Raw genomic sequence first — 27,832 nt, forward strand, 5'->3', positions numbered from 1 at the left:
CTGTATTACTATTTCCACATAGTTTAAGAATCAACTAGAAACAGAAACTGGATTTAAGTGTTGTTCTAAAATAGTGGGGATGAGTCTCCCTGCTAGTTAAATACCCTCCTCCCACATCACTTCTCATTGACATACTGGTTTTCCATTCACTCCTTTCTCTCCTGCAGGCTCCAATGATTTAGCTCTTATTCTTGTCCAGCTGCTCCCACTCACTCTGTTGTCTGAGTTTCTTTCTCCCCAGGGACGTTACAGACCTGGGCCAAAGAAATCTTAAAGTCTGCATTCAAAACCTAGTGAGGAGGGACTTCCCTGGTGACGCAGTGGTTAAGAATCCACCTGCCAGTGCAGGGGACACAGGTTCGAGCCCTGGTCCGGGAAGATCCCACATGCCGCGGAGCAACTGGGCCCGTGAGCCACAACTACTGAGCCTGCACGTCTGGAGCCCGTGCTCTGCAACAAGAGAAGCCACCGCAACGAGAGGCCCACGCACTGCAACGAAGAGTAGCCCCAGCTCGCTGCAACTAGACAAAGCCCGTGCAGCAACGAAGACCCAATGTGGCCAAAAATAATAAATAAAATTTTTTTTTTAAAAAAAGGGGGTTAGTTGCCTTCTTTTAACTTTAACTATGAATAAAATACCAACGGCTCTATCAGTATGTAAAAAAGTGGTCTCAGGCTTCCCTGGTGGCGCAGCGGTTGAGAATCTGCCCGCTAATGCAGGGGACACGGGTTCGAGCCCTGGTCTGGGAAGATCCCACATGCCGCGGAGCAACTAGGCCCGTGAGCCACAACTACTGAGCCTGCGCTCCTAGAGCCCGAGCTCCGCAACAAGAGAGGCCGCGATAGTGAGAGGCCTGCGCACCGCGATGAAGAGTGGCCCCCGCTTGCCGCAACTAGAGAAAGCCCTCGCACAGAAACGAAGACCCAACACAGCCAAAAATAAATAAATAAATAAATAAATTTTAAAAAAAAAAGAAAAACTCATAGCTAACATCTTAAAAAAAAAAAAGTGGTCTCGAATTTATGTGGAAGGGAAAGTAGACTATGGTGAATACATGGATTAAAATAATGTGAGGTGACAAGCAACAACGGTTATAACTGATAACATATTTCTGAGTAACCAGACAAAAGAGAAGGCATAGAGTGGATGATTCTTCTCTGGCCATTGTTTGGTACGGACTCATTTCCAAATGGTGTACAGTCTTTACAGTTTCTAAGGAAAATAATTAAAATATTCTTTTATATAAATATATATATACACACACACACACCAATTGCCAGTCCATCACCTGTTTTTGTGCAGCCTGGGACCTAAGAATGGCTTTTACATTTTTAAACAATTGAAAAAGATCTGTTACCCGTGTGACAACATGTGAAAATCGTGAAATTCACATTTCAGTGTCAACAAATGAAGTTTTAGTTGAACACAGCCACACTCATTCATTGTCTATGGATGCTTCCTTGCTACAACTGCAAAGTTGTGTAGAGACTGTGTGGCTCACAAAGCCTAAAAAGTTATCCACTAGAGACAACTTTGAGCCACTGGGCAGATACCATGAGCCAAGCTCACCCTCCCTATTTGAAAAAAAAATTTGTGGGGAATTCCCTGGTGGTCCAGTGGTTAGGGCTCTGTGCTTCCACTGTAGGGGGCAGGGGTTCGATCCCTGGTAGGGGAACTAAGATCCTGCAAGCTGCACTGCATGGCCAAAAAAAAAGAAAAAAAATTATAGAAAAGAAGTTATCATTGAAATTAAACTGTGGCAGACATGTCCGAGGAATACTGTGGAGATCTGATCCCTTTATGAGTCCTGTGGTAGATAAATGTGTGGAGATGGTAACTAGCGGGCAACAGAAAGATACCAGAATGGTGGTAATACGAATAGTATCATCATGTTAGAAGACTTCCAGCGTTTATAACCAACGGCTGTGTTCACCAGAGGAATCAACTTCTTCTACACATCCCCCATCCAGAGCAACTGTTTTCCTGTGTATATTTTCTTATCAAACTTTCTTTTTAAAAACACCTTCGTGTTGAGGTCTATCCTGACGGGGCTTTTTCCTACAGGTGTAGGTGTAAACCTACACTGTTGGAAACGCCTCATAGAGTAATGGTGTGGTTTCCTTTACTCATAGAACTACCTGTTAGATCTGTGGGAAAGAACTACAAGACAGAGCTGCCAAGTAAACTATGAAAAACCTAACAAATTTTTTAATCTTAGATATTGGCATATCCCAATGATCTGTACTGTTCTAGGGTGTGATGGCTTAGGAGTGAATATGATTTGAACCTAATACATTTTTAGAGGATGTCAAATTCAGAACCAGGCAGATCCATCTCCTGACTCTAAACATGGTCCTAAAGTAAATCGCTTGAGGAAATTGGATCCCAAAGATTACAGGTGGGGAATTTTGAAGTGTGTCCATATTCCATGGGAGATCAAAGAAGCCTAACGAAAAGAACTGTGGGCTGACTCACATGACAACTTCTTTTTGAAAGGGCTATTTTATCGTGAAGATTATGAGTTTGGAGGAACTAAGGTGATTGGCAGTGGAAAGAATCAGAACATGTGAAATTCCTTAAAATTTTATTGACAAATAACTGTCTATGTTACACATAATTTTTTTAAAAACCTTTTAAAAAATAAATAAAAAATAAAAACACCTTCGTAGGGGACTTCCCTGGTGGCGCAGTGGTTAAGAATCCGCCTGCCAATGCAGGGGACACGGGTTCAAGCCCTGGTCCCGGAAGATCCCAAATGCCCTGGAGCAACAAAGCCCGTGTGCCGCAACTACTGAGCCTGTGCGCCACAACTCCTGAAGCCCGCGTGCCTAGAGCCCATGCTCCGCAACAAGAGAAGGCACTGCAATGAGAAGCCCGCGCACCGCAACGAAGAGTAGCCCCCACTCGCCACAACTAGAGAAAGCCCACGCGCAGCCATGAAGACCCAAGGCAGCCAAAAAACAAAAACAAAAACAAAAACCACCTTTGTAAGTCAAAAAAAAAATTACCTAGCCATTTATTGAAAGTTTGTCAACTCCTGGCCTAGAATATCCAGTCTGAAAGCAATTATGGACAGCTCTTATAATGTGAGGTACTGTAAATGCTTTACAGATCTTGTCTCATTTAATTCTAAAAATTTCATAGGGTGGGTATTATCACCAATTTTTTAGATGACAAAACTGAGACCCAGAGAGAAAAATTTGCCAGCGTCACAGAAGGTGGAATCAAACAAGGTCTGCCTGACTCCAAAACTGCTATTCTTTCTTCCATACAGCACTTCCTCCTTAAAGCTCTGAAGGGCACATTCTGAATTATAACCAGTCTTCTTAGACATCATCCATTGGTCCTAATTTTCTGCCTTGGGACCATCCATCCAGTAATCTTCAAATATCTAATTTTGTCTTGCCTGAGTCTCTGATTCTCTGGGCTTGACATTGATTCTTTTATTAAGCTTCTAGATGGCATAGTTTTAAGTCCCTTAAAACTTTAAGTCCCTTTAAGTCCCTTAAAAGTTTTAAGTCACCATCCAGATCACTTTCTATGAACATATTAGTTTGTCTATAATCATCTTAAAGTTTGACATCTAAAACAGAACTTGATACAGGAGTTTAGTACCATCAGCGAAGAGTATCCCTCTGGTTCTAGACGTTCTATATCTTTCCAAATTTATACATGAAGAATTGGTTTTGGGAGCCCAAAGTCAGAATCTTAACACTTATTGCCACTGAACTTCACCTTGTTAAATGGAGTTTATCATTCCTGCCTACTGAGATCTTTTTGACTTCTCATTTTGCAAGCTAATGAAGTTGTTATTCTATCTCCTTGCCATCCACAAATATGATATGCATGCCTTGTTTTTCATTTAGGTCACTGGCAAAAATGCAGTGATGTTATCCTTCATTCCAGAAGGTGGCACTCATAAGCCCTCCATTTTACCAAGAGCTTCATAATTGCTTGTCTCACTGTCCTGTAGGTACTGTTGGGGTAGTCACAGCTCAGAGAAAACCCCAGGTGGATGTCATTACTTTCAATGTCCTCTCTCCTAATTCCCACATACCTACCTCTACAGGGAAAGTTAACTTCTATCTCCAGCTCCTCCTCCTGCAGGGTCACTGTGAGCAGGACATATGCTATCCAGCCTCTGCCCAGCTGTCTTGAATCCCAGATCTACTACTTGCCTAGTACTGGTTGTGTGAACATGGGCAGGTTCCTGAGCATTTCTGTGCCTCTTTTCCCCATCTGTGAAATGGGGATAGTAGTAATACCCAGTAAGGAAGTTAGTGGATGATAGAAATTATCCAACAAGTTACTGGGCAATTCCCTGGTGGTCCAGTGGTTAGGACTCAGGGTTTTCACTGCCATGGACCCAGGGTTCAATCTCTGGTTGGGGAACTAAGATCCCACAAGCTGTGCAGCGCGGCCAAAAAGAAAAAAAAAATTACTTCCCTCAAAAAAGTTCCATTTCGTATTAGATTTTTACAGCTAGTACCAAAGAAGCGATAATAAATTGGAAGAGCTACAAAATTAGAGATTTTTTTTCTTAAAGTGCAAGTTGTACTTTTTCTTCATTTATCTCCTTTACTAAGCTGTCCCCATGCCCCCATAGAACATACTGTCCTGTCATTCAGCAATGAACCAACCCCATTTCCCACTTTCCCCTCCCCTGGCCTTGATCTGCAGATCCTGTTGAGACAGGGACAACAAATACATCCTTAATGTTCAATCATTTTATCCCTAATCAGGGTGGGTTCACGTCTAAAACACTAATCTCTGTGGATTACCCTGTTCCTCAACCCCCAAGTCTCCTTTTAATGTAGCATTCCTATTCACGTACAGGCCAATTGTAAGTTAAACCGAAATCTAACTACCAGACTATTTAGAAGGATATCCCTAATCTCTTTCTTAAAAAGACTACAGGTAAGATTTTTGAATGTTCAAGTCACTTGGGGGTCCCAATTCTTTTAAGCTAAAACTTCAGGACTTAAACAAACTCAATGTGAAAAATAAACATTTATTACAAAAATTAGTTGTAACATTCTAAAATGAAAGCAGACGAGGTGTTTTCCAACTCAAAGGGACTGTTGTAAGCTGAAGCGGTGAAGTCCAAGGCTGGTAAATAACTGACTCACACTCCTCACAAGTCGTGACCTAGGGAGTGAGGAGCCATTTGCTTCAGACTTAACAGGAGCAATGATTCACCTCTGCTTCCCTGTGGCCTTTTCTCCACATCCCTCCCACCCTGTCCCCCCAACAATGATACAAAACTGAAACATACTTCAAAAATCTCATTCTTACTGAACCGTTTCACAATCTCTACTTTTATTGCCTAATTAGATTTTATTTCCATCTGGAAAGCTTATTTTTTATTGGTGCGTGATGATACGATTTGGTTTTTGTTTTTCCTTCTGGATCCTTGATGAAAAGAAAACTCAGTTCTGTGATGGATTGTCAGATAAGGGAACAGAATATGGCAAAGTGGTGTTCAGTATCCTCCACAGAAATTAGCAAAATCCACCCTAGAAGACCCCTTATTTGCCCTCTTGCTAGTTAATAAATAGACTGGGGCTGCTGGGGTAGAGGGAGAAAACAGATTTAAGGGCAAAGAAGGGTCAAGATGGGACAAGGAAAGCAGTGGCAGGCAGGACTACCCTGCTCACTCCTGCTCTCACTTACACCTGCCCCCTAAATAAAGTAGTAGCACTACTTTAAACTACTACTAAAGAAGTGATTCTGAAAATGATTTGAGAAATCCTGCCTCAGGCTCTGGAGCAGCTTTTCTTGTAGCCTCAGGGAAGTATATTAGTGTATCTGGCTGCCAGAGGTGGCAGGGTGGGCGCTTCTCCTCTCACTGGGTGGATCAGACCAAGTAGAACCCAGAGTACACCATCACTTCACCCGGGGTGCCCTTCTCCTGCCACAAGAGGACTCTGGAAATGAGGGTCCAATGCCTGCCTTGAAGGCAGGAACCAGGAAGGGGTAGGACAGTGAGCTAGGGACCAGCCCAGGTTGCTAGGAAGCAGGGCTTTGGGGATTTTCTTGTTTGTACTAAGAAGGAGCCTAGGTATTTCATTTCTCCCATTCCCACAGTACAATCTCACCAAAGAGCTAAGAAGCCCTCCAACACACACTCAATTTCAGTATAGAACTGAGACCACACACACACACGCACACACACACGCGCTCAGCAGAGCTGACTACTACACAAATTCCCACAACCCTGCAGACACATCTTCAAAGTGTGGGTCCAGTTGTTCCAGCCAAGGGAAGGGTGATGGCTTGAGCTACCAGCTCCAGCTTTCTTTTCTGTAGATCAGTCGTTTAAAAACTCTTCTGCTCCGTGTGCCCTGAAAGCTTACTATGCTCTCCACAACAAAAGCTCTTGTTTTCTCTACAGATATAGCTGCTGTCAGTCTGCTTGTGTTCAGAAAGAGGACGGTGCAGGAGGATCCCAGTGGCACTTCTGGCGGGAAGGCAGAAGAAAGTGGGCTGCAGAGGCGGAAGAGACTTGACGTCGTCACCAAACAACCATTTCAGCTGCTCCAGTCTCCAGTCCCCACTCTAGAACAGCTGGTACCGGTCCTCAAGACGGCGAGAAAGAGCCAAGGAACCAAGCTCCAGATCCCTCCCTATTCGAGGACCACTACATGCAGGGGGCAGTGAGTACCCGCCACCCTCGCAGTCTACTTGGAAGGGAACTCAGCAGGCATCAGTAAGGACTTCTGCCTGATCCCTCATAAGGATGGGGAAAAAGAGCGTTAAACAAGTCCCAGGCCACTCAGCAGTGGTGGGAAAGGAAGGGAGGCAGGAAGAAAGAAGGTGCCCATGGCAGACATTATTAAAAAAAACACATCCTAACTAAGATAAAAGTGAGGGCCCCTTTGGGGGCTAGAAGACAAATAAGGCATCCCGTGAAACTACAGACATCAGGGGCCAGAGTCTGGTAGCACCTGTGTAAGGCAAGCACAGAGGACGGGAGATGAGCTGGACCTGGGTCACACCAAGAATGATGAGGTCTGTCTGAATTCCCCCTGCAGAAATAAAACATTCAAGTCAACTCTCTACGGTGTTCTTTAGCTGATAATCCCCTGAATACATATAAACACATTCTGGAAACCCCTCACTCCAGCCGGGAGGCCCTCCCCATCCCAGGGCAGGCATACTCACATCTCTTCGAGCAGTGGGCTGGCTGTAAATCACCTTCTTACTCGAGGTCCTACGGACAAGTCAGAAGATGGAGACACTTAGTCCCCTAGTCCCTCTCCTTAACCTCTGCTTGTTAACTCTAGAGGCCAGGACTGAGAACTTAATGGAAGCACAGAGTTCTCGGTAGGGAGGTTTGGGTGCAGGGAGAAAGGACAAGCACAGGACCATAGTAGACAGGGGTAGAAATCCAGATGTTTTTTCCCTACCAGGCTAGTTGCCTTCCCCTCCAACCCCTTCCCCCGGGCACATCTCAGCTTCAAACCATATACATCCATGTACTCAACCTTAGAGAGCTCTAGGACAGCAGCTCACTCACCCTTTCTTTGCTCCTGAAAGACAAGAAATGGGACCATGAGTGTCAGCAGAGTAGAAGACAGCATGGCGCAGGAAGATGGGGGACCTAGCGTGTGGCCCTGAGATACGGGGGACCGGTGCTCCCTGGGAGGTAACCCCAACACACATGGGGCTCAGTATCAGGTCAGTACTCAGGTGGCACCCAAGAACCAGGCCCTGAAATGGGGATGATACAAAGGAGAGCCTTTGAGGGCAAATACTTACTGTCAAAGTAGCCTCGGTTATAGGCGAACCAGATGCCAAAAATCAAGACTCCAAGGAGAATGAGTGTTACAAGGACAGCTGCCACGATGCCCCCGACATTCAGCTCCGCTATGGGACACAAATGAGAGGTCAGGCACCTGAAAGCTCGTTCATGGTATTGACAACATTGCCAAAGCCAGGATGGAAAGCAGACCCCAAACCCCACCCTGGGGTCTGAGCTCAAGCCCCAGCCACGCCCTCACTCACCAGCATCCATGTGCACAGTGTCTGACTTCATGGGTGACCCATACCCATTCTGCGCCTCACAAGTATAATCTCCAGCATCAGAGGCCGACATGGGGTCAAAGATCTGGAGGGCAGAAGACGAATTGGCTTCCTGCTTGAAGAAGCCAAGTACCCGTCTTTTCTGTCTCCTGACCCTAACGCCAAGGTTACCTTGTTGCTTGCTCTTCTTCCCCACTTTCAGGGGTTCTATAACCCTGAGCCCCCCTCATACACATCTTTTACCCTGACCCCGTCCATACCAGCTCCCCTGTCTTATGGTTCAGCCTATAGGAAGAGTTGCTGAAGGCACGGTTGTTCTTGGGTTCCGTAGGCATCAGTAACCCATTCTTGAACCAAAAGTATTCAGAAGGTGGGGAACCGTCTTTCTCTGAGCAGGTCAGCACTGCTCGGGTCCCGATGGTAGCAGAGGAGGGGACATTGATTGTAGGCTTGGATGGAGGCACTGGGGAGGGAGAGAAGGTACTTGTCACAAGAGCAGGAGGGCTGCCTGAAGGCCAAGTAACATGACACTCCCATCCATCAGCTCTGGCCTTCCTCCCTTACTATGCCCTTAGTTTCCCCCTAACCAGGGGCTCGTTCTTCTCTGACAGCACCAGGACTCTGAACACCCCTCTCCCCAGCCCCACCGCCACGAGCATTTTCACCATCAGCGAGCTCCAAAGCTTAGCAGAGTCTGCTAAGGGTTTAGGGAAGCAACTGATTGCAAGCCCACACAGAAGGCCTGTGGCACGTACCAAGCACAATGAGCTGGACGGTGACCTCCCCATAGGTGTTGCCGCCTTCGTCAGAGACCATACAAGTGTACGTCCCCGTGTCTTTCCGGGTCACAGAATGGAAGGTGATGCCACTGTCCGAAAAAGTAACTCGGTCCTCATAGGAAGCTACCAGGACAGAGGAAACAGGGGCAGAGTGAGCTGGAAAGCTAAGAGAAGCTGGTGACGGTGGCACCCAAGGCACAGGGGCTCTCTTCTTCCCCCAGGAAAGGCTCCGGGAAGGCCCTGGGGACTTCAGCCCCAGGGTGTGCCCCCTACAACCTAGGCAGTCAGCAAGGAGGTGGAGTGACTCACCTGTGATCTTGTTGTTATAGCAAACGAGGCTGGTGATGTCGCCATGGGCAAACTTCCACTCCACACGGGGAGAGGAGAAGCCCGAGTAGGAGCAGGACAACTTGGCAGCTGCAGACAGGATCAAAGTGAGTGGGAGGAAGAAACAGCAGTAAATGGAGAAGATGGGGAAATGGCCCCAAACCACAGTCTGGGCTGGATGTTCCCCAGGGGTCTGCACCTGCTCACCTCCCTTCCCTCCAACTCCCGCCACCCTCCACAGCCCCACCCAACTCACGTTTATTCTCAGCAACTTTGACTACTGGTTCAGAAGTTTGCACTGCACCCCTGCCCAATGCCAGTGAGCCTGAGAAGAAGAAGAGAGGCGGGTCCATCAGGAGTGGACAGAGAAATGCTGTGGAGAGGGGAGAGCAGTCCCAGCTGATGGGGCATCTAGGGCTGGGTCTCTCCATGCTGAGATTCCAAGGTCAAGGGATTCAAGAGATTCATGCTCCTCTCAGATCTCACACTTTCTCACCAATATTCTAAATATCTTTTAAAAATGCTTTTTGTTACAGTTGCAGGCTAATACTTGTTTTATCAGTGGAAATAAAATATTTCCTGCTAATGTAATTTCTTTATTTAAAAAAAATTTTCCCTCTGTGACTCCTAATAATCTAATTAGATTCCTCCTAGTCCAAGAGCAGCTTTCTAAATGACATTTCATGGTTCAGAGAAAGCTTCTCAGCAAATAATTGCAGTCACTTGTCAGACAATCCTGGCAGGAAGCCAGCAAAGCTGGAGGCAAGGGAGGGAAGGAAAGGGAGGAGTAATAATAGGATAATAATAATACATTTGTAGGGCCTTTTGTGCTTTTTAAAGTGTTTTCACATACAATTATATCATTTGATCCTTGAAACAAGCATGACAGATCAGCAGGACAAATATTATCATCCCAGTGTCACATGAGGAACTGAAGTAAAGAAATGTGTCTAAGATCACACAGCTGGTTCTGGACCAGAAGTGGGCTCAGATCATCTCATTAGAATCTCCTTCTGCCCAATGGAGAAGAGAAGGAAAATGTGGTGTGTGGTGAAGGCGGAGAGAGGAGGTGAGGAGAGGCAAGGCTAATTAAATAACATGGTGGGAGAGAGGCAACAGGGCTCACAGGAGGGGCCCACACATCCCAAAATAAGCACCAGTGCCAGAGGATTCTAGGATGGTGTGATATAGTTACCAACCTGCACTTACACAATTACTCTCATTCATGTTTTCAAAGCTCAAACTCATGAAGGATGCTTTACTTATAGCTTTAAGTCAAAGTCCTGTCTTCTTTAGATAAATGCAAGCATATCTGTTCAATGCAAGTATACTTTTTCTTTATTGAATTATCCAAGTAACTGAATATGGTCTCTTGACCCTGAACCTCCCTTTTCTTGTCTGAAACATGACGGGTTTGAACTAGATGTTCTCTGAAATCCTTTAGGTTCATTTTCTTTTTCTTGTTTCTTTCTTTTTTTTTTTTTTTTTAAACCTGAAAGATTAAGTGTGGGGCTTCCCTGGTGGCGCAGTGGTTAAGAATCCACCTGCCAATGCAGAGGACATGGGTTCGAGCCCTGGTCCGGGAAGATCCCACATGCCGTGCAGCAACTAAGCCCACGAGCCACAACTACTGAGCCTGCGTTCTACAGCCTGCGTGCCACAATTACTGAAGCCCGCGTGCCTACAGCCTGTGCTCCGCAAGAAGAGAAGCCACCGCAATGAGAAGTCTGCACACCGCAACAAAGACCAGCCCCGGCTCGCCACAACTAGAGAAAAGCCCGCAGGCAGCAGTGAAGACCCAACGCAGCCATACATACATACATACATACTTACATACATAAATAAATAAATAGAAAAAATAAAAGATTAAGTGGCTGATCCAAGTTTTCATAGTTAGGAAATGGCAGAGCTGAGATTAGCATACAGGTCTCTCCTATACCTCTTTTTTTCCCTTATTACACCATACTTTTATACACCATGTTGCTTTTCAGAAAAGCCACTAGTTTAACGGAGGCAAACTATGTACTAAAATATAATTCTCTTAAAAGTCAGGTCCATTTTATCTAGAAATTATTTCTAATCATATTACTTTGTATCTGTATATTTGGCATTATATTTCAAAGTCAAATCTATAATCAGATGTAATAACAGATACAGAAATTAACACAAATAGTCTTTACTAAATTGAAAACTGAGGACATGGAAGTCTCTGACCCAGCCCTCATCAAGAACGCTGACAGTGAAATGCTTTGATTTTTTGCCCAAGTCAACTTTCTCTGCTTTGATGATGGGAACTTTGTTTTTTTAAGATTCTCGAATTTTACAATTTGCTACCTGTGATGTACACCGAGATGTGCAAACCAGATCTTTCTTCAGGAATGAAGGACTTGTTGTCTCAGCTGCTGGAACTGCTGCCGGAAGAAGGCCTGCAGCCATCAGCCCTCTCTGAGGATACCCAGAACACTGCCTTGCCCAGGGCCGTGCCTCCTACCAGGCAGCAACAGGGTCAGGGCACCGGCATCCAATGCCTGATCAATGAGAGGGGGGGTAGTTCCCTGGTGACCTAGTGGTTAGGATTCTGGGCTTTCAGTGCCATGGCCAAGGTTCAATACCTGGCCGGGGAACTGAGATCGAGCAAGTCCCGTGGCCAAAAAAAGAAAGGAACCAGCAAGAACTGACTTTTGGAGACTTCCCTTGGTGGTTCAGTGGTTAAGACTCCACGCTTGCTTCCACTGCTGGGGGCTCGGGTTCGATCCCTGGTTGGGGAACTAAGATCCAACGTGCCACGTGGGACAGAAAAAAAGGGGGGGAGGACACATATAAAGTCCCAGCTCTATCGCCCCAACTCCCCAACTTGGGACAACACTGAAGGGCTATTTCTGCTTCAAAGGTCCCTGTGCAGTAAGCTGAGGTCTTGTTGGGACTACAATGCAACTCAGCTTTTCCCTCTGCCCAGTCCTGCTTCCATAGGTGTGGATCCCAAGAACACTCCCTAATAAATGTCTTGGTACAATAATTGACATCTCAGAGTCAGTTTCCCAAGAACCCAACCTATGACACCACCCAAATGAGGAACAGCTTGTAATTAAACCAAAAACTAGCCTTTGAAATAAAGGGCCGCCCAAAAGAAAATAAATAAATTAATCACAGCATATGAATTTGCTGATTGCTTCTGCCTCACTTCTAACTTTAGCTGAAGTTCTTTTTTGAGTCCTCTCAGATTATCAGATCTAAAACATGTGCAGGAATGACACCACCACATATATACACAAACATATTGGGCAACTGGCATCTTCCCCTTCCCATTAATTCTGACTGCTATTACCTAGTCCAGGCTTCTCTCCTCTTGCTTAAAATACAGGGCCCTCCACCTCAGGGCGTTCCCACCTTCCTCTGATGCAGGACTGTTGATGTCTGCCTGTGGCCTGACTGCAATACTCAAACCTCTACTGTGACTGCGTCTCACACCATGAGTCAAGTCCAGCCTCCCCACCATGTCCTTCCTTCCTAGTGACCCCAGGACACCTCAGACATCCTGATCCACCTTCCCCTTCTTGTTCCTGAACAAGCCTCTGGATCCAGACTGCCTGCATTCAAATCCCAGCTCTGTTACTTATAATCTGTGTGACCCGGGCAAGCCACTTAGTCACTTTGAATCTCAGTTTGCCCACTTGTAAAATGGGGATAATAAGAGTTTCTATGTCAAAGGGCTGTTGTTGAGAGTTAAACAAGCTAATACAAATAAAGTGCTTACAAGAGTGTCTGACCAACAGGAAGCACCAAATAAGTATTATGTCTTATTATTATCATCATCTGCCCATAGGTCCTTCTGTACATATTTCTTTTTCTTACTTCAAAGTTCTCTTCAGTAAGACATATAAATAAATATAAATACTGCCGGAAAAAATGCTTACATTCCAGCCCACTAAACCATCTCTCCTCTATCACTGTAATTGCCTTGGAAAGACTAACTCTTTTCTAGAGCTTCCCTGGTGGTGCAGTGGTTAAAAATCCGCCTGCCAATGCAGAGGACATGGGTTCGTGGTCTGGGCCGGGAAGATCCCACATGCCACGGAGAAACTAAGCCTGTGTGCCACAACTACTGAGCCTGCGCTCTAGAGCCCGTGCTCCGCAACAAGAGAAGCCACCTGCGCACCGCAAGGAAGAGTAGACCTCTCTTGCCACAACTAAAGAAAGCCCGAGTGCAGCAACGAAGACCCAATGCAGCCAAAATAAATAAATAAATAACTTATAAAAATTAAAAAAAAAAAAGACTAACTCTTTTCTGGAACCATCACGTATAGAGCAGCAGAGCTGAGGGCTTTCTCTCACAACACCCACAATTTCCCCATCCATTCTCCTCATCTATTTTATATGTTCCCTTGCCTCATCACGACCTCCCTTTTGCACTTAACCTTGGACCTATACTTGGCATACTGTACATACAAATGTCCTACTAGTTAACATGGTAAACCAAAACAGAAGGAAATTTCACCTTTTCCATTGTGATGTTTAATTTACTCCACGTTCACAACAAGAAAAACTACAAAGTCAAAGGCATCAATAGATTTTTTGGAAGGTGCGTGGTGAGAGGCCTCGTGGAGCGTGGAGGTGCTGCTATCGCTTCCAGTGGGGCTGGCATGACCACTGCAGGCTTGGCAAATGAAGCTCCCGAAATTCCAGACAACGTGGGAGACTGGCTTCGGGGAGTCTACCGCTTTGCCACCGATAGAAATGACTTCTGGAGGAACTTTTTTTCTTCTTTTTTTAATTAATTAATATATTTATTTTATTTTTGGCTGTGTTGGGTTTTTGCTGCTGCACATGGGCTTTCTCTAGTTGTGGTGAGTGCTGGCTTCTCACTGCGGTGGCTTCTCTTGTTGTGGAGCACGGGCTCTAGGTGCGCAGGCTTCAGTAGTTGTGGCATGTGGGCTCAGTAGTTGTGGCTCGCGGGCTCTAGAGCACAGGCTCAGTAGCTGTGGCACACGGGCTTAGTTGCTCCACAGCAGGTGGGATCTTCCCAGACCAGGGATTGAACCTGTGTCCCATGCATTGGCAGGCGGATTCTTAACCACTGTGCCACCAGGGAAGCCTCTTCCAGAGGAACCTGATCCTTAATTTGGGACTCTTTGTTGCCAGAGTTTGGCTGGCCAGGAATTTGAGTGACATTGACTTAATGGCACTTCAGCCTGGGGTGTAGCCGTAAAGATACATGGAACCCCTGTGCTGTACTCGAACCTTCCAAAAACAGAGCCTCCTATCTGTGACCATCACAAGACTTGCCCTGATGGCAGCTGAAGTTTGATTCAGATGGGCACCTTTCTCTCCCTGCTTGATTTCCTTTTCTTTGCTGAGTCCACTCAGAACACCCTTCTCTGGTCAGCAGGCAGGCTTCAGCTAAAGTGTTGTCCTCTGTTCTCTAAAGTTCTGTACATAGTTCCAAAGTTTCTGCAGGGGATGATCTTTGCTCTTGTCCTGAGGAAAAATCTAATGGTATTTCAACAAATAAAGACTGTACACAAAGACAAAAAAAAATAGATTTTTTGGCCCTTTCATGTACAGAAAACCTTCACTCAATCTTGCACCCCTCTCTAGTGACAATCCTTTCCTCCCCTTCTCTCTAAACTTCTTAAAGAAGTAGTCTACACACACTGTTTCCAGCCCAACATACACATTGACTGCTCAACCTACTGAAATACATCTTTGGCTCTCACTTTGAAATTAAAATTGATTTTACTAAGGTCACCAATCGTATTCCTCAATTCTAAGATACCCTGATTATAAGATATAACATCAATTTAATAATAGCTTCTTGGGGGAACATCATATTAAACATGTACATGGGCTGTAAGTCACATCCCAATTTCCAAAACATTAAAGTAGTCTTATAATTAAAGATATCCAGTATTTGTTTTTTCAGTTACCTTCTGTGGCCTTTGTGAGATGTTTGACCCTGCTAACCACTCGCCTCCTCAAGCCACTCCACCCCCTTGGTTTCTGTGTTCAGCCCTTCTGGCCCTCCCCCCACCTCAGTGTTATCTTATTCGCCTTCTTGAACTTTGCTTCCTCTGTCCATCCCTTAATATTAGTAATCGCCAGCATTCCAGCCCGTGCCCTTTCTCCTCTCCATATTCTCTCTAGGAAATCTCAAATACACAACATTCCTCTACACCAATGTATGGCCAGCTCCAGATACTACCTCTTACCTGAGCTGCAGACTCCTATTGCTGTGCCTCCTGACACTTCTACTTGGACTTCACACACCCCCTCCTGCAATCTCACACTGCTCATCATTTCCCACTACCTCTCGCTTCCCCTCCTCTCTCCAGGTTGGTGGTATCACCATTTACTTGGTTACTCACTCTAGAACCTTTTAAGCCATCACCATCTTTCCTTCACTCTAGTCAAACACCAAGCATTACAATGTCACCTCCCAAATCTCCCTCAAATTTGGCCCCTCCTCTCCAGACCCACTGCCACTTTTTAGTACCATCGTCATCTGAAGAATTGCATTTGGTCTCTCAATAGGTTTCTCTGCCTTCTTTAATTTTGACCCACTCACATCCATCCTCCATCTCACTGCTAGAGAAAGAGTTGACATTTATTGAGCACTTACTATATTATATGCCAGGCACTACTATAAGCACATTACATGGATTTAATTCCTACAACAACCTTAGAAGTTGGGTGATACTGTTATTATCACCTCTGTTTTCTACATGGGGAAACTGAGGCCCAGAGCAGTTATGTGGTGGTATAGCTTCAAATCAAGGCAGTCCAATTCCAGAGACTGGGCTACACTATACAGCCTTCTAAAAAGTGCAAATCTAACACTTGCTTCATTTCAAGCTTCCAATGATTCCACATTACCTGTAAGATAAAATCCAAATTCTTCAGCCAGGCAAGAGTTCTAGCACCAGCCGACCTGGTGATAAGCTTATCATCTTCATCACACTCCCTATTCTTGCAATTTACCCTCCAGCAATACAAAACTACTTACAATTCCCAGCAAAGATGTGCAGTTTCACAACCTCTGCCTTTGCTTATGCTATTCCTGTTATACGGAACACCCTGTCCCCTCTTTCTCCACCTGGCCAGCAGGTATTCAAACACATTACTTTCTGGGAAATGACTTACCCCACCCCCAATCCTCACCACAGCCAAGTTAAGGTCTCTTTCCTAGGCTTCCACTACCCCATGCAAAGCACTGTCAAAGCACTTCCCACATTATAACGACATCATCTATGCGCCTATATCTCTCCCCTATCAGGCAGTAAACTACCAAAGGAGCAGGGATAATGTGTTAATCTATCATTCTGAGTTCTCAGCACTTAGCATAATGCCTGGTACAAACTGACATTGAACAACATAGAGCCTTAACAAATTAGGTCAGAGCAGACCATTCACTATAACATCTACTTGTTAAGGTTTATCTACAAAGATAAGCCCATTTTTCAAATGGGCAGATGGGGCACACCCAAATAAAGAAAAAATAAACTTGGGACTTCCCTGGTGGTCCAGTGGGTAAGACTCCACACTCCCAGGGCAGGGGGCCTGGGTTCGATCCCTGGTTGGGGAACAAGATCTCGCATGCATGCCGCAGCTGAGAGTCTGCATGCTGGAACTAAGAAGTCTGCACGCCACAACCAAGAAGTCCGCACGTCACAACTAAGACTCGGCACGACCAAAATAAATAAATAAATAAATATTTTTAAAAAGAAGAAGAAAAAACAAACTTGATTCAAACCCAATCTTTAAAAAATTTTAATACTAGCAACAGTGTGTTTTTTTTAAAAAAAATATTTAGTTCTCAGAAGAAAAAAAAGAGCGTTCTATTAATCATTTTTTAAATTTAGCTTCACAATTTAAGAATTAAGTGTTTTTAATTTGCTTCATAGTTATGAAACAGAATTAAAGTTCTCTGCACATGAGTGGCTTCCACCTGCTATTTTGCAAAAGGGCCTCATTTCTGCACCTGGGCTGCAGTGTGTCTGTAGGTGTCTGCATGCACAACAGTAGAGGCTGGTTTCCCGTATCCAGTAGAAGTGTGCAGAGCCAAAAGTGGAAGAAGTGCTAGGAAGTTTTCTAATGCAAGGTCTAAAATGGGCAGAGGGGGGGAATGGGGAAAAGATGTGAATCCATTTACAACACCCCCATTTCTTTTATGATCACAAGAGCAACCCAAGACTCCAAGTAGACCCAAGTCATCTGAGGAGACACCTGGCTAGATCACTGCTCTGTCTGCAGAATCTTCAAAATGGTTCATGGTTTTTATGGATTGAATTGTATTCCCTCAAAATTCATATATGAAAGCCCTAACCCCCAGTACTTCAGAAAGTGACTGCATTTGGAGACAAGCCCTTTAACGATGTAATTAAGTTGCAGTGAGGACCTTAGGACATGTCCTAATCCAATCTGATTGGTGTCCTTCTACAAAGAGACACCAAGCATGCTCATGCATAGAGGGGATGACCATGTGAAGAGGCAGCAAAAGGGCTGCCATTGTAAGCCAAGGAGAGGCTTCAGAGGAAACCATCCCTCCAGCACCATGATCTTGGACTTCTGGGCTCCAGAACTGTGAGAAAATAAATTAGTGTTGTTCAAGCCACCCAGTCTTTGGTATTTTGTCATGGCATCCCAAGCAGACCAACCCAAAGGTTTAAATTGGGCATCAGCTGTGGACATTCTGGTTGAATCCTCAGTCATTACAGCCTTGACTCAAGTATGCACAGTGAAAGAATCAACATTCTGCACAGGAAAGGAAATCACCAACAAAATGAAAAGGTAACCTAGAGAACAGGAGAAAATATTTGCAACTCACTTATCTGACAAAGGGTTAATATCCAAAATGTGTAAAGAACTCATACAATTCAATAGCAAAAAAACCTAAACAATCTGTTCTAAAAATTGTCAGAGGATCTGCATAGACATTTTCCCAAAGAAGACATACAGATGGCCAATAGGTACATGAAAAGACGCTCAACATCATTAATTATCAGGGAAATGCAAATCAAAACCACAATGAGATATCACCTCACACCTGTTAGAATGGCTATTATCAAAAAGACAAGAAATAGGGAATTCCCTGGTGGTCCAGTGGTTAGAGCTCCGTGCTTCCACTGCAGGGGGCACGGCTTCGATCCCTGGTCAGAGAACTAAGATCCCATGATGCACAGCACAGCCCAAAAAAAAAAAAAAAAAAGACAAGAAATAACAATTGTTGGTGAGGATGTGGAGAAAAGGGAACCCTCATGCAAAGCTCATGTTGGTGGGAATGTAAATGGGTACAACCACTGTAGAAAACAGTATGGAGGTTCCTTACAAAGTTAAATATAGAACTATCATATGATCCAGCAATTCCACTTATGGGTAGTATTTATCCAAAGAAAATGAAAACATTAACTCAAAATGCTATATGCAGCCCCATGTTCACTGCAGTATTACTTACAATAGTCAAGATAGGGAAATATCTTGAGTGTCCATCAATGGATGAATGCATAAAGAAAATGTGGTATATATATATATATATATATATATATATATATATATATATATATATACACACACATATACATGATGGAATATCATTCAGCCATAAAGAAGAATGAAATCTTGCCATTTGTGACAACAGGGATGGACCTTAAGGGCATTATGCTAAGTGAATTAAGTCAAACAGAGAAAGTCCAATACCACAGGATCTCACTTATATGTGGGATCAAAAACAAACAAACAAAAAACCCCAAGCTTATAGATACAGAAAACAGATTGCGTGATTGCCAGAGGTGAGGAGTGGGGGGTTGGGAGGCAAAATGGGTGAAGAGGATCAAAAGGTACTAACTTCCAGTTATAAAATAAGTAAGTCTTGGAGATGTAATGGGCAGCATGGTGACTATAGTGAATAATACTGTATTGCATATTTAAAAGTTGCTAAGAGAGTAGACCTTAAAAGTTTTCATCACAAGGAAAAAAATTCTATAATCATGTATGGTGATAGATGTACATTTACTGTGGTGATCATTCTTCAATAACTATAAATATTATATTATTATGTTGTACACCTGAAACTAAAATAATGTTGTATGCAAAATATACCTCAATAAAATAATTTTTAAAAAAATCAACAGAATTCTTGAAGACTTCTGCAAGGTTTATCCTATACCTTTAATTAATTATATCCAAAATCTAGACACATGTTACTGAGCATGACCAAATGAATAAAATAATAGCAGCTAACATTTCTTGAATACTAGGTACCAGATATTCTTCTGAGCCCTTTACAGGTTTAATTCATTTAATCCTTGTAATAATGCTATGAAATAAATATTATTATTGCTCCCATCTTACATGTGAGTTAATCGGGGCACAGAACTGAAGTAATTTGTTCAAGTTCACAAAGCTAGTAGCAGGCAGAGCTAGGATTTTAACCCAGGTAATCTGGCTCCACGGTATGATACATTACACGACTATGTAAAACAAAAACAAATAAAAATAACCATATTGCCATCCCAAAGGTCAAGGGAAATCAATTTGTTCAGGCATAGAAATATGTCCAAAATGTAAAAACAATATGTAGAACATGACCCTATTTTTACAAATAATAAAAATAACCCGAGTATACACATAAAGGAATCTCTAAGAATAGACTCCAAACACTTGACAGTGCATATTATCTGAGAGATGAGAATACTGGCAGCTTTTCTCTTCTATGTTCTATATTTGTGTAATAAACAAGTATGTATTAAGTGTTTTAATTTAAAGAAAAAAGAGTGGGAAGGGGAATAAAAAGGGAAAAAAATAATAAAGATCACAAGAAGCAAAGAAAAATAAAACAAAGCAAGAAAGGAGAGGCAAAAACAAAGGCAAACAGAAAGGAAGGATGATAAAGAATAACAGGAAATACCCAAATACTGACACACCAGGAAGCAGAGAATGATTAAATAAGACTTCAAAGGTGAAAGGAAGTAACAGATGAGTAAGAAATAGATTATTACACTATCAAGATTCTGTATGTGAGTCTGATAAATTTCAAGGAGAGAAAAAGAGCAGGAAGAAATGAGAGCACATGCATTGTCTCATTAAAAACCCTGTGAGGAGGAAAAAAAAAGAAAAAAAAAACCCTGGGAGACAAGTACTATTGTTATCATCCCATTTTATAGATGAGAACATTGAGGTTTAGCACAGTTGCCCCAAATCACACAGCTGCAAACAACAAGGTGGGAATCTTAACCCAAGTCTGCCTAACTCTGAGTCTCCAAAACTACTGCACTACACAGCATCTTCAGCAGAGCAGCAAGGAAACACCATTCATACTTCAAGATCCTGTTCCAGTGTCCCTTGATCCATCATGCCTTCCCCCAATTAAAATTAATCTCTCTCCAACTTCTAGGAATATAGCCTAAGAAAATAAAATAATTAAAGGTAAGCTTAAAGATGTATGTTCAAGGACAATTTAATGTATTTCGTACAGCAAAGAAAAAATAAAAAACCCTAAATGCTCAACAAAAGGTGAACAGTTAATTACAGGATAGCCATACAGTAGAATACTATAGAAGGGATTTTGTTTAAAGTGTATTTTGCTCAAAAAAAAAAAAAAAAAAAATACAGTCAGGACATGCTACCACCATACCAGGGACCATAGATGTTCCTATCCTCTCTGTCATAGAACGTAGTCACTACCTCATTTAAAACTAGTACGGGCTTCCCTGGTGGTGCAGTGGTTGAGAATCCGTCTGCCAACGCAGGGGACACGGGTTCGAGCCCTGGTCTGGGAAGATCCCACATGCCGCGGAGCAGCTGGGCCCGTGAGCCACAATTACTGAGCCTGCGCGTCTGGAGCCTGTGCTCTGCAACAAGAGAGGCCGCGATAGTGGGAGGCCTGCGCACCGCAATGAAGAGTGGCCCCCGCTTGCCACAACTAGAGAAAGCCCTCGCACGGAGACGAAGACCCAACACAGCCATAAATAAATACATATTAAAAAAAAAAAAATCACAACCCTAAGAGGTACAGAAAATATTTTTAAAAAAAAAGACAAACTAGTACTCTGGGGCTTCCCTGTTGGCGCAGTGCTTAAGAATCTGCCTGCCAATGCAGGGGACACGGGTTCGAGTCCTGGTCCGGGAAGATCCCACATGCCGCGGAGCAACTACGCCCGTGCGCCACAACTACTGAGCCTGCGCTCTAGAGCTTGCGAGCCACAACTACTGAACCCACATACTGAAATTACTAAAGCCCGTGTACCTAGAGCCCGTGCTCCGCAACAAGAGAAGCCACCGCAATGAGAAGCCCACGCATCGCAAGGAAGAGTAGCCCCCGCTGTCCACAACCAGAGAAAAGCCAGCGCACAGCAACGAAGACCCAACGCAGCCAAAAATAAAATAAATAAATTTATTTTAAAAATAAATAAATAAATAAAACTAGTATTCTGTCATTAACTAATAATCTAAATGAGAAGGGATCTATAACTCAGTTTTGTTTTTTCCCACTGTAGTTCCTACATAATCTGACAAACCGGCCACAGCTCAAAGTAGCATTAGTACACAGTTTGGTTTAAACATTGATATCTATGGATTTCTGTTGAGCTGGTGTGACCCTAATCAATTTCTGCCCACAGAGCCAAGACTTAAGGAAAAGTCAGTGATACCAAATGGCCATTTTATTTTTTCTGATATATTTTGCACAGGTCATCTATACCACACATTTATTCATAGTGGAAAGACTAGAATAAAACCAGCAATCAGTGTTTATCTCTAGATAACAGGATGACATGTGATTTTACTTTCTCTATATCCCTCTGTTTTCCCATTATTCCACATTGAACATCTACTATTTCTTAATAAAAAATTTATCATTTTAAAACGTAACTCTTTCCTTCTATGCTCCCCAATCATTTCGTGCTTCGATGACAGCCCCTGACGCACGGTGCTCTGTATTCTACTTAGTCAATATATGTCTGTAGTTCCTTGGGAACAGAGAAACCAAATTATGTTTGTATCCTCCCCCGTTCCTAGCGCTGTGCTTTGCCGCTCTGAAGCAATGCTGTGATGAGAAGGTGGTCACAGAGGGTGGAGGCATCCAGACATCTGACAGAACCCACCAACAACCCTCCCTTGTACACGCAGGTCAAACCCACAACAGAAAAGCTACTTCCTTCTGCTGCTTTACTAAGAAATCTTTGTTTTCTCTATGCATCCTGTTAATTATTAGAATTTTCCTTAAGTTGTTTTCATGCAATGAGTTTGTTTTGATCCATTTAAAAACAAACAAACAAAGGAAGGAAAAGGAGGGAAGCCAGCCAGCCAGCCAAGCCAGTCTCTGGTTTTCTCTAAGAATTCATCCCAACTTCCCCTCTATGCAGATGAGCCTCATAGTACCCTCCCACTGTAAGGGAGCTAGAGCCTTGGAACAGGGAAGATGAGCCAAAGCCTTGGAAAGCCCCTAGCTACAGTGTGTTCACAGTTTACCTAACGTGGGCTAATTGTTACAATACCTGACTCCCCTCAGAGCTTCTTGATAGCAGATGTTATTCATTTTTTATCCCTAATCTCTAACACAGTGCTCATAACATAGTAAACACCAATGTTTATTGGATTAACAAATGAATTTGACACTGCAATACAATTAGAACCTGAACCCAGGGCTTCCACCCCCAGGTTGCTCTTTCCTTCCCACCGCTCACCCTGTAGAGACTGAAGTCACTCCTGGGGTTTGGGGTGGGACAGATAAGGAATGAGTGGGCAAGAGGAAGGCTCTGTGAGCCCAACAACAGGCTGGGCTAAGTCTAAACAGCCAGGCTTGGCTGTACTTTCAGTGACGTGGTTCAACTGGCAAGGCCCTCTGAGGATGGTGGGAAGTGGTGATGGCAGTGGAGGACAGGAGAGCTTTCACGCCATTGCTCCCTCCTGCCCTCTCTCAGCAGAATTTCCAGTTCTACCTGCTCAGCTCTCCTCCCCCACCCATCTCCCCATTACAAGGGAAGGCTCTGCCTGCCTGCCCGGGGCTCACTCCAGGGGGCCTGGCATCAAACTTCCTGCCAACCAGCTGCTTCCTCCTGTCCTACTCATTGTAAAACAAATGACACCAGGCGGACTTTAGACAGAAGCTCTGCTTATCAGGGAGTCCCAGGCAGATGAACTCTTGAGTTTTCAATGCCTGGAAAACCCCAGTATGTATCCACTCACATAACATCTCACAACCCCCTGACAACACTGAAACCTCTTCCACAATTACGTTTGACAAGTGGCCACCCAGGTCTTCCCTGAACCTCTAGAGGAAGCAGGTCTGAGTTTAGAGAGTCCCCAAGGTCTTTCCTCAATGCTAACAGATGTGAAAAACAAGCCCCATCATTTCCTAATCTCTCACATGACATGTATATAGCTTTTAAATCTGTCTTTGAGTGGGAGTGTCAGCCACTTCTGAGTCCACAGGACAGATGCCCCTTGACCCAGAGGACTTGGGGAGGAGGGCGGGGGAGGGGGTGGAATATTCTAATGGCCAAGGCCACACCACCAATATGAAAAGATCTCCAGGGTATATTAAATGAAGTAAACAAGATACAGGATGGAATACAATGAATATAGTGTGCCTCTTTTTGTGTAAGAAAAGGGAAAAGAAAGAAATATATATTTATATATACTGATATTTGTATAACAAAACACTGGAAAGATGTATAGGAAACTAGGGGAGACACGGAGTGAATAGGAACAGGGTGGGAGTGATAACCCCACTCTTTTATATCATTTTGATTCTCGAACCACACTAATGTATTAACCTCTTCTAAATAAATAAACTTTGTTTTTTTTTAATTACAGCAGCTCCACCCCAGGCCAAAACTAGGTTGGAGACTCCAGGCAAGCCCAGATCACAAAGAAACTGAAGAGAAACATCATAAAGTGAAAGTTCTGGAGCCAGGAGGGAAAGACTAAGACACTGGAATTCCACTACCACTCACTGCCTAGTTCCAACCTGCTGTGTCACTAGTTTCTAGGTTCTGGTTTCGAGGGAACAATTCTTTCCTGGGAGTAATTTCAACCCCCCAGTAGAGGGAGGGGAAAGGAGGAGTGACTCACCAATCTACAGTTTGAGGTAAATCTAACCCTGAACAGCAAAGCTAGAAAGGCAGAAACATCAATACGAAAGAAACACCGGGAGTCACAGACTGACTCAGACACAGGGCAGCAGTTCCTCCCTCCTGGAATGTTTCAGTGGGGACACTACATGAAGTAAGAGGTGTGTGTGCAAACACCAGGCTTCCAACCTAGGTTTCCTCTTTCTCCTCTGCAGTTACACCAAAAGTCATCCTATGCACACACCACCCTGCTAAGCAGAAATGCCTCTTCCTGCCTGGGAGATAGCTGGAAACTTTTCTAAGCACAGGCTCTCTACGGGGAGGGAGACTAGTAGTACTCTCTGTCACCAGTTTTACTTTTCCCAGGCCCAGTTCTCCCAGTGTTTAGTCTCCAACCCTGTCTCAGTAGGCTCAGGCCTTCCTCTCCACTAGGTTCCCCAGGCTGGGGTCGGGCCTTTGCTTGATCCTTTCTTCTTCCTCCCTGATGGCAGAGCCCACATGAGGAGCAGCCCTGGAGGGAGGAGGGAGAACATGCAGGTATCCTATATATGCTTCCAGTATCCCAAGGGCAGAGGACAGACTAGATGCCCAAGAAAGCCCCTACTTTTTCACTCTCGCCTTTTGGAATCTAGCAGGGTCTCTCCCTGCTTCCTTTGACCTGCTCTACTATGGGCAGCATCCTTTCATCCTCACAAAATCCAAAGGGGATAAAAGCTGCCCAATAATAATCATTTCATATACATGTAATGTAGCTATTATCCCAGTTGATCCTCAAGACAAGGTTAGGACAAGTATCATTACTCCCGTTTTACAGATGAAAAGACTGAGTTACTAGCCTAAGATCACAAATAAGGCAGAAAGCCAAGCTAGAACCCAGGGGGGATGGCCTGGCTGCTATCTCCACCCTCACTGTACTAACCAAATTGCTCCCCCCAGGTCTAGCCCTATTTACATGGGACAAGGTCAGTTCCTCCATCTCCTGGACATGTTACTTTCTAGGATCCACTGTCCTATCAAGCTAATACAACATCATCTCAAGCTCCCTCTAAACCACTGTTTCTTGATTCCCTGAACAGACTAGAGGACACTCCCAAGCTCAGAAGGGTGATATCACAACTCTTTCAGTGTCGGTATGTGATTATTATAGAAAATGAGGGGGAGAGAAAAGAAAAAGGAAAGGGGAGAAGGATGCAGCTCTAGGAAGCTTATAAGCCTGACAAATACTGTCACAAATAGTTACTGACTCAGAATCTTCTAGGTTGGGGGTGGGGAGTACTGGTACAGCACAAGTGTTGGCAAAGTGTTTAGTATTGAGTACCACACAGAACCAAAAAATGACCCTGGGTGTCACTAGCAGTTCTAAGATATAGACAGAAGTAAATGGGGAAGAAGGGGAAGAAAAGAATGGAAACTGAAGAAAAAGGGGAAATGGAGGAGTAGAATGAAAGGGAGAAGTGAGAGAAGAAAGAATCTAGTGGGAGAGAAAAATTGAAAAAGGTAGGTAAGATAGTGGACTCTGGAGCAGTATTCCAAACTGATGTTTTGATATCCTGGTTCCTGTGCCACAGGGTGCCTGAGACGCTGGAGCCAGGAGTGGGAAAAGGAGAAGTCAGTCAGGAGACTTTTGTTCCAGTCCCAGGTCCCTTTGTCAATCTGGAAAAGTCATTTCCCCTCTTTGTACCTGTTTCCTTATCTGTACAATATGGAGAGGATTCGACTTGTCACTGGTCCAGTCCACCCCAAATGTTAATGTTTTTGTGATAAGGGACAAAGAAGTAGTCAATTCATCTGTCTTAAGACACCCTTCAAACTAAGCAAAGTGAATTACCTTATAACCGCTAATATTGATCATAATTGTTCATTTCTTTTATTTCCTAAAACATGGATGTTGAGAGGGAAATGGAGAATCTTACAGATCCCCTACTGACACAACTATCCACAGAAGCACACACACAGACACTCAAGAATCAGACAGATAAGTGCACAGATGCTGACACAGGTAGACTAAGGCACAAACCACACACTCGGCCGGGCACAAGCATATCTATAGACGGAGGCCTGCCCCAACAAGTGAGCCTCATTGTTCCACAGGAAAGGGAGTTTACAAAGGAAACAAAAACTCTCAAACAAGGCCAGGGGGGAGGGCAGAGTTCTGGCTCTGAGAAGGAACTAGCCAACCAAAAAACAGGACCTCCCCCTGCGAATAGTCACTCAGTCAACAACATTTATTAAGGACTCTGGAAGTAGTTATTCCAGAAAGGAACTTTGAATGCTGTGCTCTTGAGAAATTTTAGGTTTCAATTTTATTTCCTTTTTTTTTTTTTCCAGATTTTGCACCTAGACACTTTTCCCAGAACAACAATACCAACCCAAAGATCCGGGGAAAGCTAAAGAAACCCTTCAGCAACAGCCAGGGAAAGAAACTTCCGCCCCACCCCACCTCCATTAGATTTTCTCTGAGGACCCTTAAGTAGCGGGGCATCCAGGGGCCAAGGGAGTCAGGGTATGAGAGGCTTCTGACTTCTCTCGGGTTGTTCTCGGATGTTGGATGCGCGTTGGAGGGGCAGGATGGCCCCCTTCCCAGGTGTGTGATCCCGGCTGGGCAGGGCCCTCGCGCCCACCGGCCCTCACCAGTAGGTGAGGATGAAGGAAAGGGGAATCAACCTCTCCCCGTTATTTTTGGTGAACGTGCGGAAAGGCAGCTCCCTCCCGGTGGATGTAAGAGGAGGGGTCATTATTCACCAGTGTGGGGGAGGGGAGCCAGCCACTCACCGGGGTAAGAGGGACGGGAAAGAAGAGGGACGAGCCAGGGGTGTAAAGAGGACTAGGAGGGTGAGGCGGACTGGTTTCTGAACCCCTCCCCTCTCGCGGGCAAGAGGTGTGGGGAGCGCCTCCCTCCAACCTCTGACCAGACCCACAGATTCCTCCAAAAACTCCGGGAACTTACACAGGATCATCGACGTGAAGAGAAGCAACTGTTTCCGCCCGACTTTCGCCTTTGTCCCCAGCATGATCAAGATCCCAACAGACAGTAGTCACCGGAGCCCCGGAACAGACACAGCTTCGCCCAACAGGAGCGCGGGGACTAAACTCCAGCCGCCAGGTTGAGCCCAGCCCAGCCCTTCCCTTCATGCCCGATTGGTCGGCGCCCCGCCTCTGCACATTCCGATTGGTGGAAGGAGCCGCCGCTCCACTGAGTGATTCACCGTCGCCAGGTGCAACTCCGCCCACTACTCCCCACGGCTGACTGGCGCCTTTCCAAGACCAAGCCGCCTCTGATTGGGCCAGGAGACTGTCGCGTAAGGAGACCCCAGACCTCACCTTCTGCAGGTGAGGACACTGTGATTGGGCGGCGTTCCTGAAGTAAGGACTTTCTGACTGGCTAGGTTTTGAGTTGGAGCTGGAAGATTAGAGGAATACCTTAAAGGAGGTGGTAGGGAAGGTAGTCATACTGTGGGATTGGAGAGAGACAAGCCTGAGTTTTTTTGTTTGTTTGTTTGTTTGTTCGAATGTAATGGTATTGTTTGTTTGTTCGAATGTAAATTGCTGGGTGCTGCAGAAACCTTGGTCCCCTCCTTTGGCAAGTGAAAACCACATGTATTAATATGCGAGGGTTGGGGGAGAAGACCAGGAGA

At 44.6% G+C, this 27,832-nt stretch overlaps 2 protein-coding genes and 2 pseudogenes across 2 annotated transcripts; 3 read left to right on the forward strand and 1 right to left on the reverse strand.

Moving 5' to 3' along the window:
* The first annotated feature begins 1,555 nt into the window (after positions 1-1,555).
* On the forward strand, positions 1,556-1,897 carry LOC137761399 (small nuclear ribonucleoprotein G-like). Its single transcript, XM_068538319.1, has 2 exons — positions 1,556-1,581; positions 1,717-1,897. The coding sequence occupies exons 1-2, from the start codon at positions 1,556-1,558 to the stop codon at positions 1,895-1,897; spliced, it is 207 nt and encodes a 68-aa protein (XP_068394420.1).
* Positions 1,898-2,030: 133 nt separating this feature from the next.
* LOC137763208 (small nucleolar RNA SNORA18) lies at positions 2,031-2,174 on the forward strand (annotated as a pseudogene).
* A 2,818-nt stretch (positions 2,175-4,992) lies between these two features.
* On the reverse strand, positions 4,993-27,329 carry F11R (F11 receptor). Its single transcript, XM_068541108.1, has 10 exons — positions 27,145-27,329; positions 9,389-9,457; positions 9,115-9,222; positions 8,782-8,928; positions 8,287-8,489; positions 8,009-8,111; positions 7,763-7,870; positions 7,521-7,533; positions 7,166-7,214; positions 4,993-7,029 (listed from the first exon to the last, which is right to left on the reverse strand). The coding sequence occupies exons 1-10, from the start codon at positions 27,206-27,208 to the stop codon at positions 6,994-6,996; spliced, it is 900 nt and encodes a 299-aa protein (XP_068397209.1). The 5' UTR covers positions 27,209-27,329; the 3' UTR covers positions 4,993-6,993.
* Positions 13,641-14,364, forward strand: LOC137761723 (mitochondrial import receptor subunit TOM6 homolog pseudogene; annotated as a pseudogene).
* Positions 27,330-27,832: the final 503 nt, after the last annotated feature.

Source organism: Eschrichtius robustus, chromosome 3, assembly GCF_028021215.1.
Source record: "Eschrichtius robustus isolate mEscRob2 chromosome 3, mEscRob2.pri, whole genome shotgun sequence".
Taxonomy (NCBI): domain Eukaryota; kingdom Metazoa; phylum Chordata; class Mammalia; order Artiodactyla; family Eschrichtiidae; genus Eschrichtius; species Eschrichtius robustus.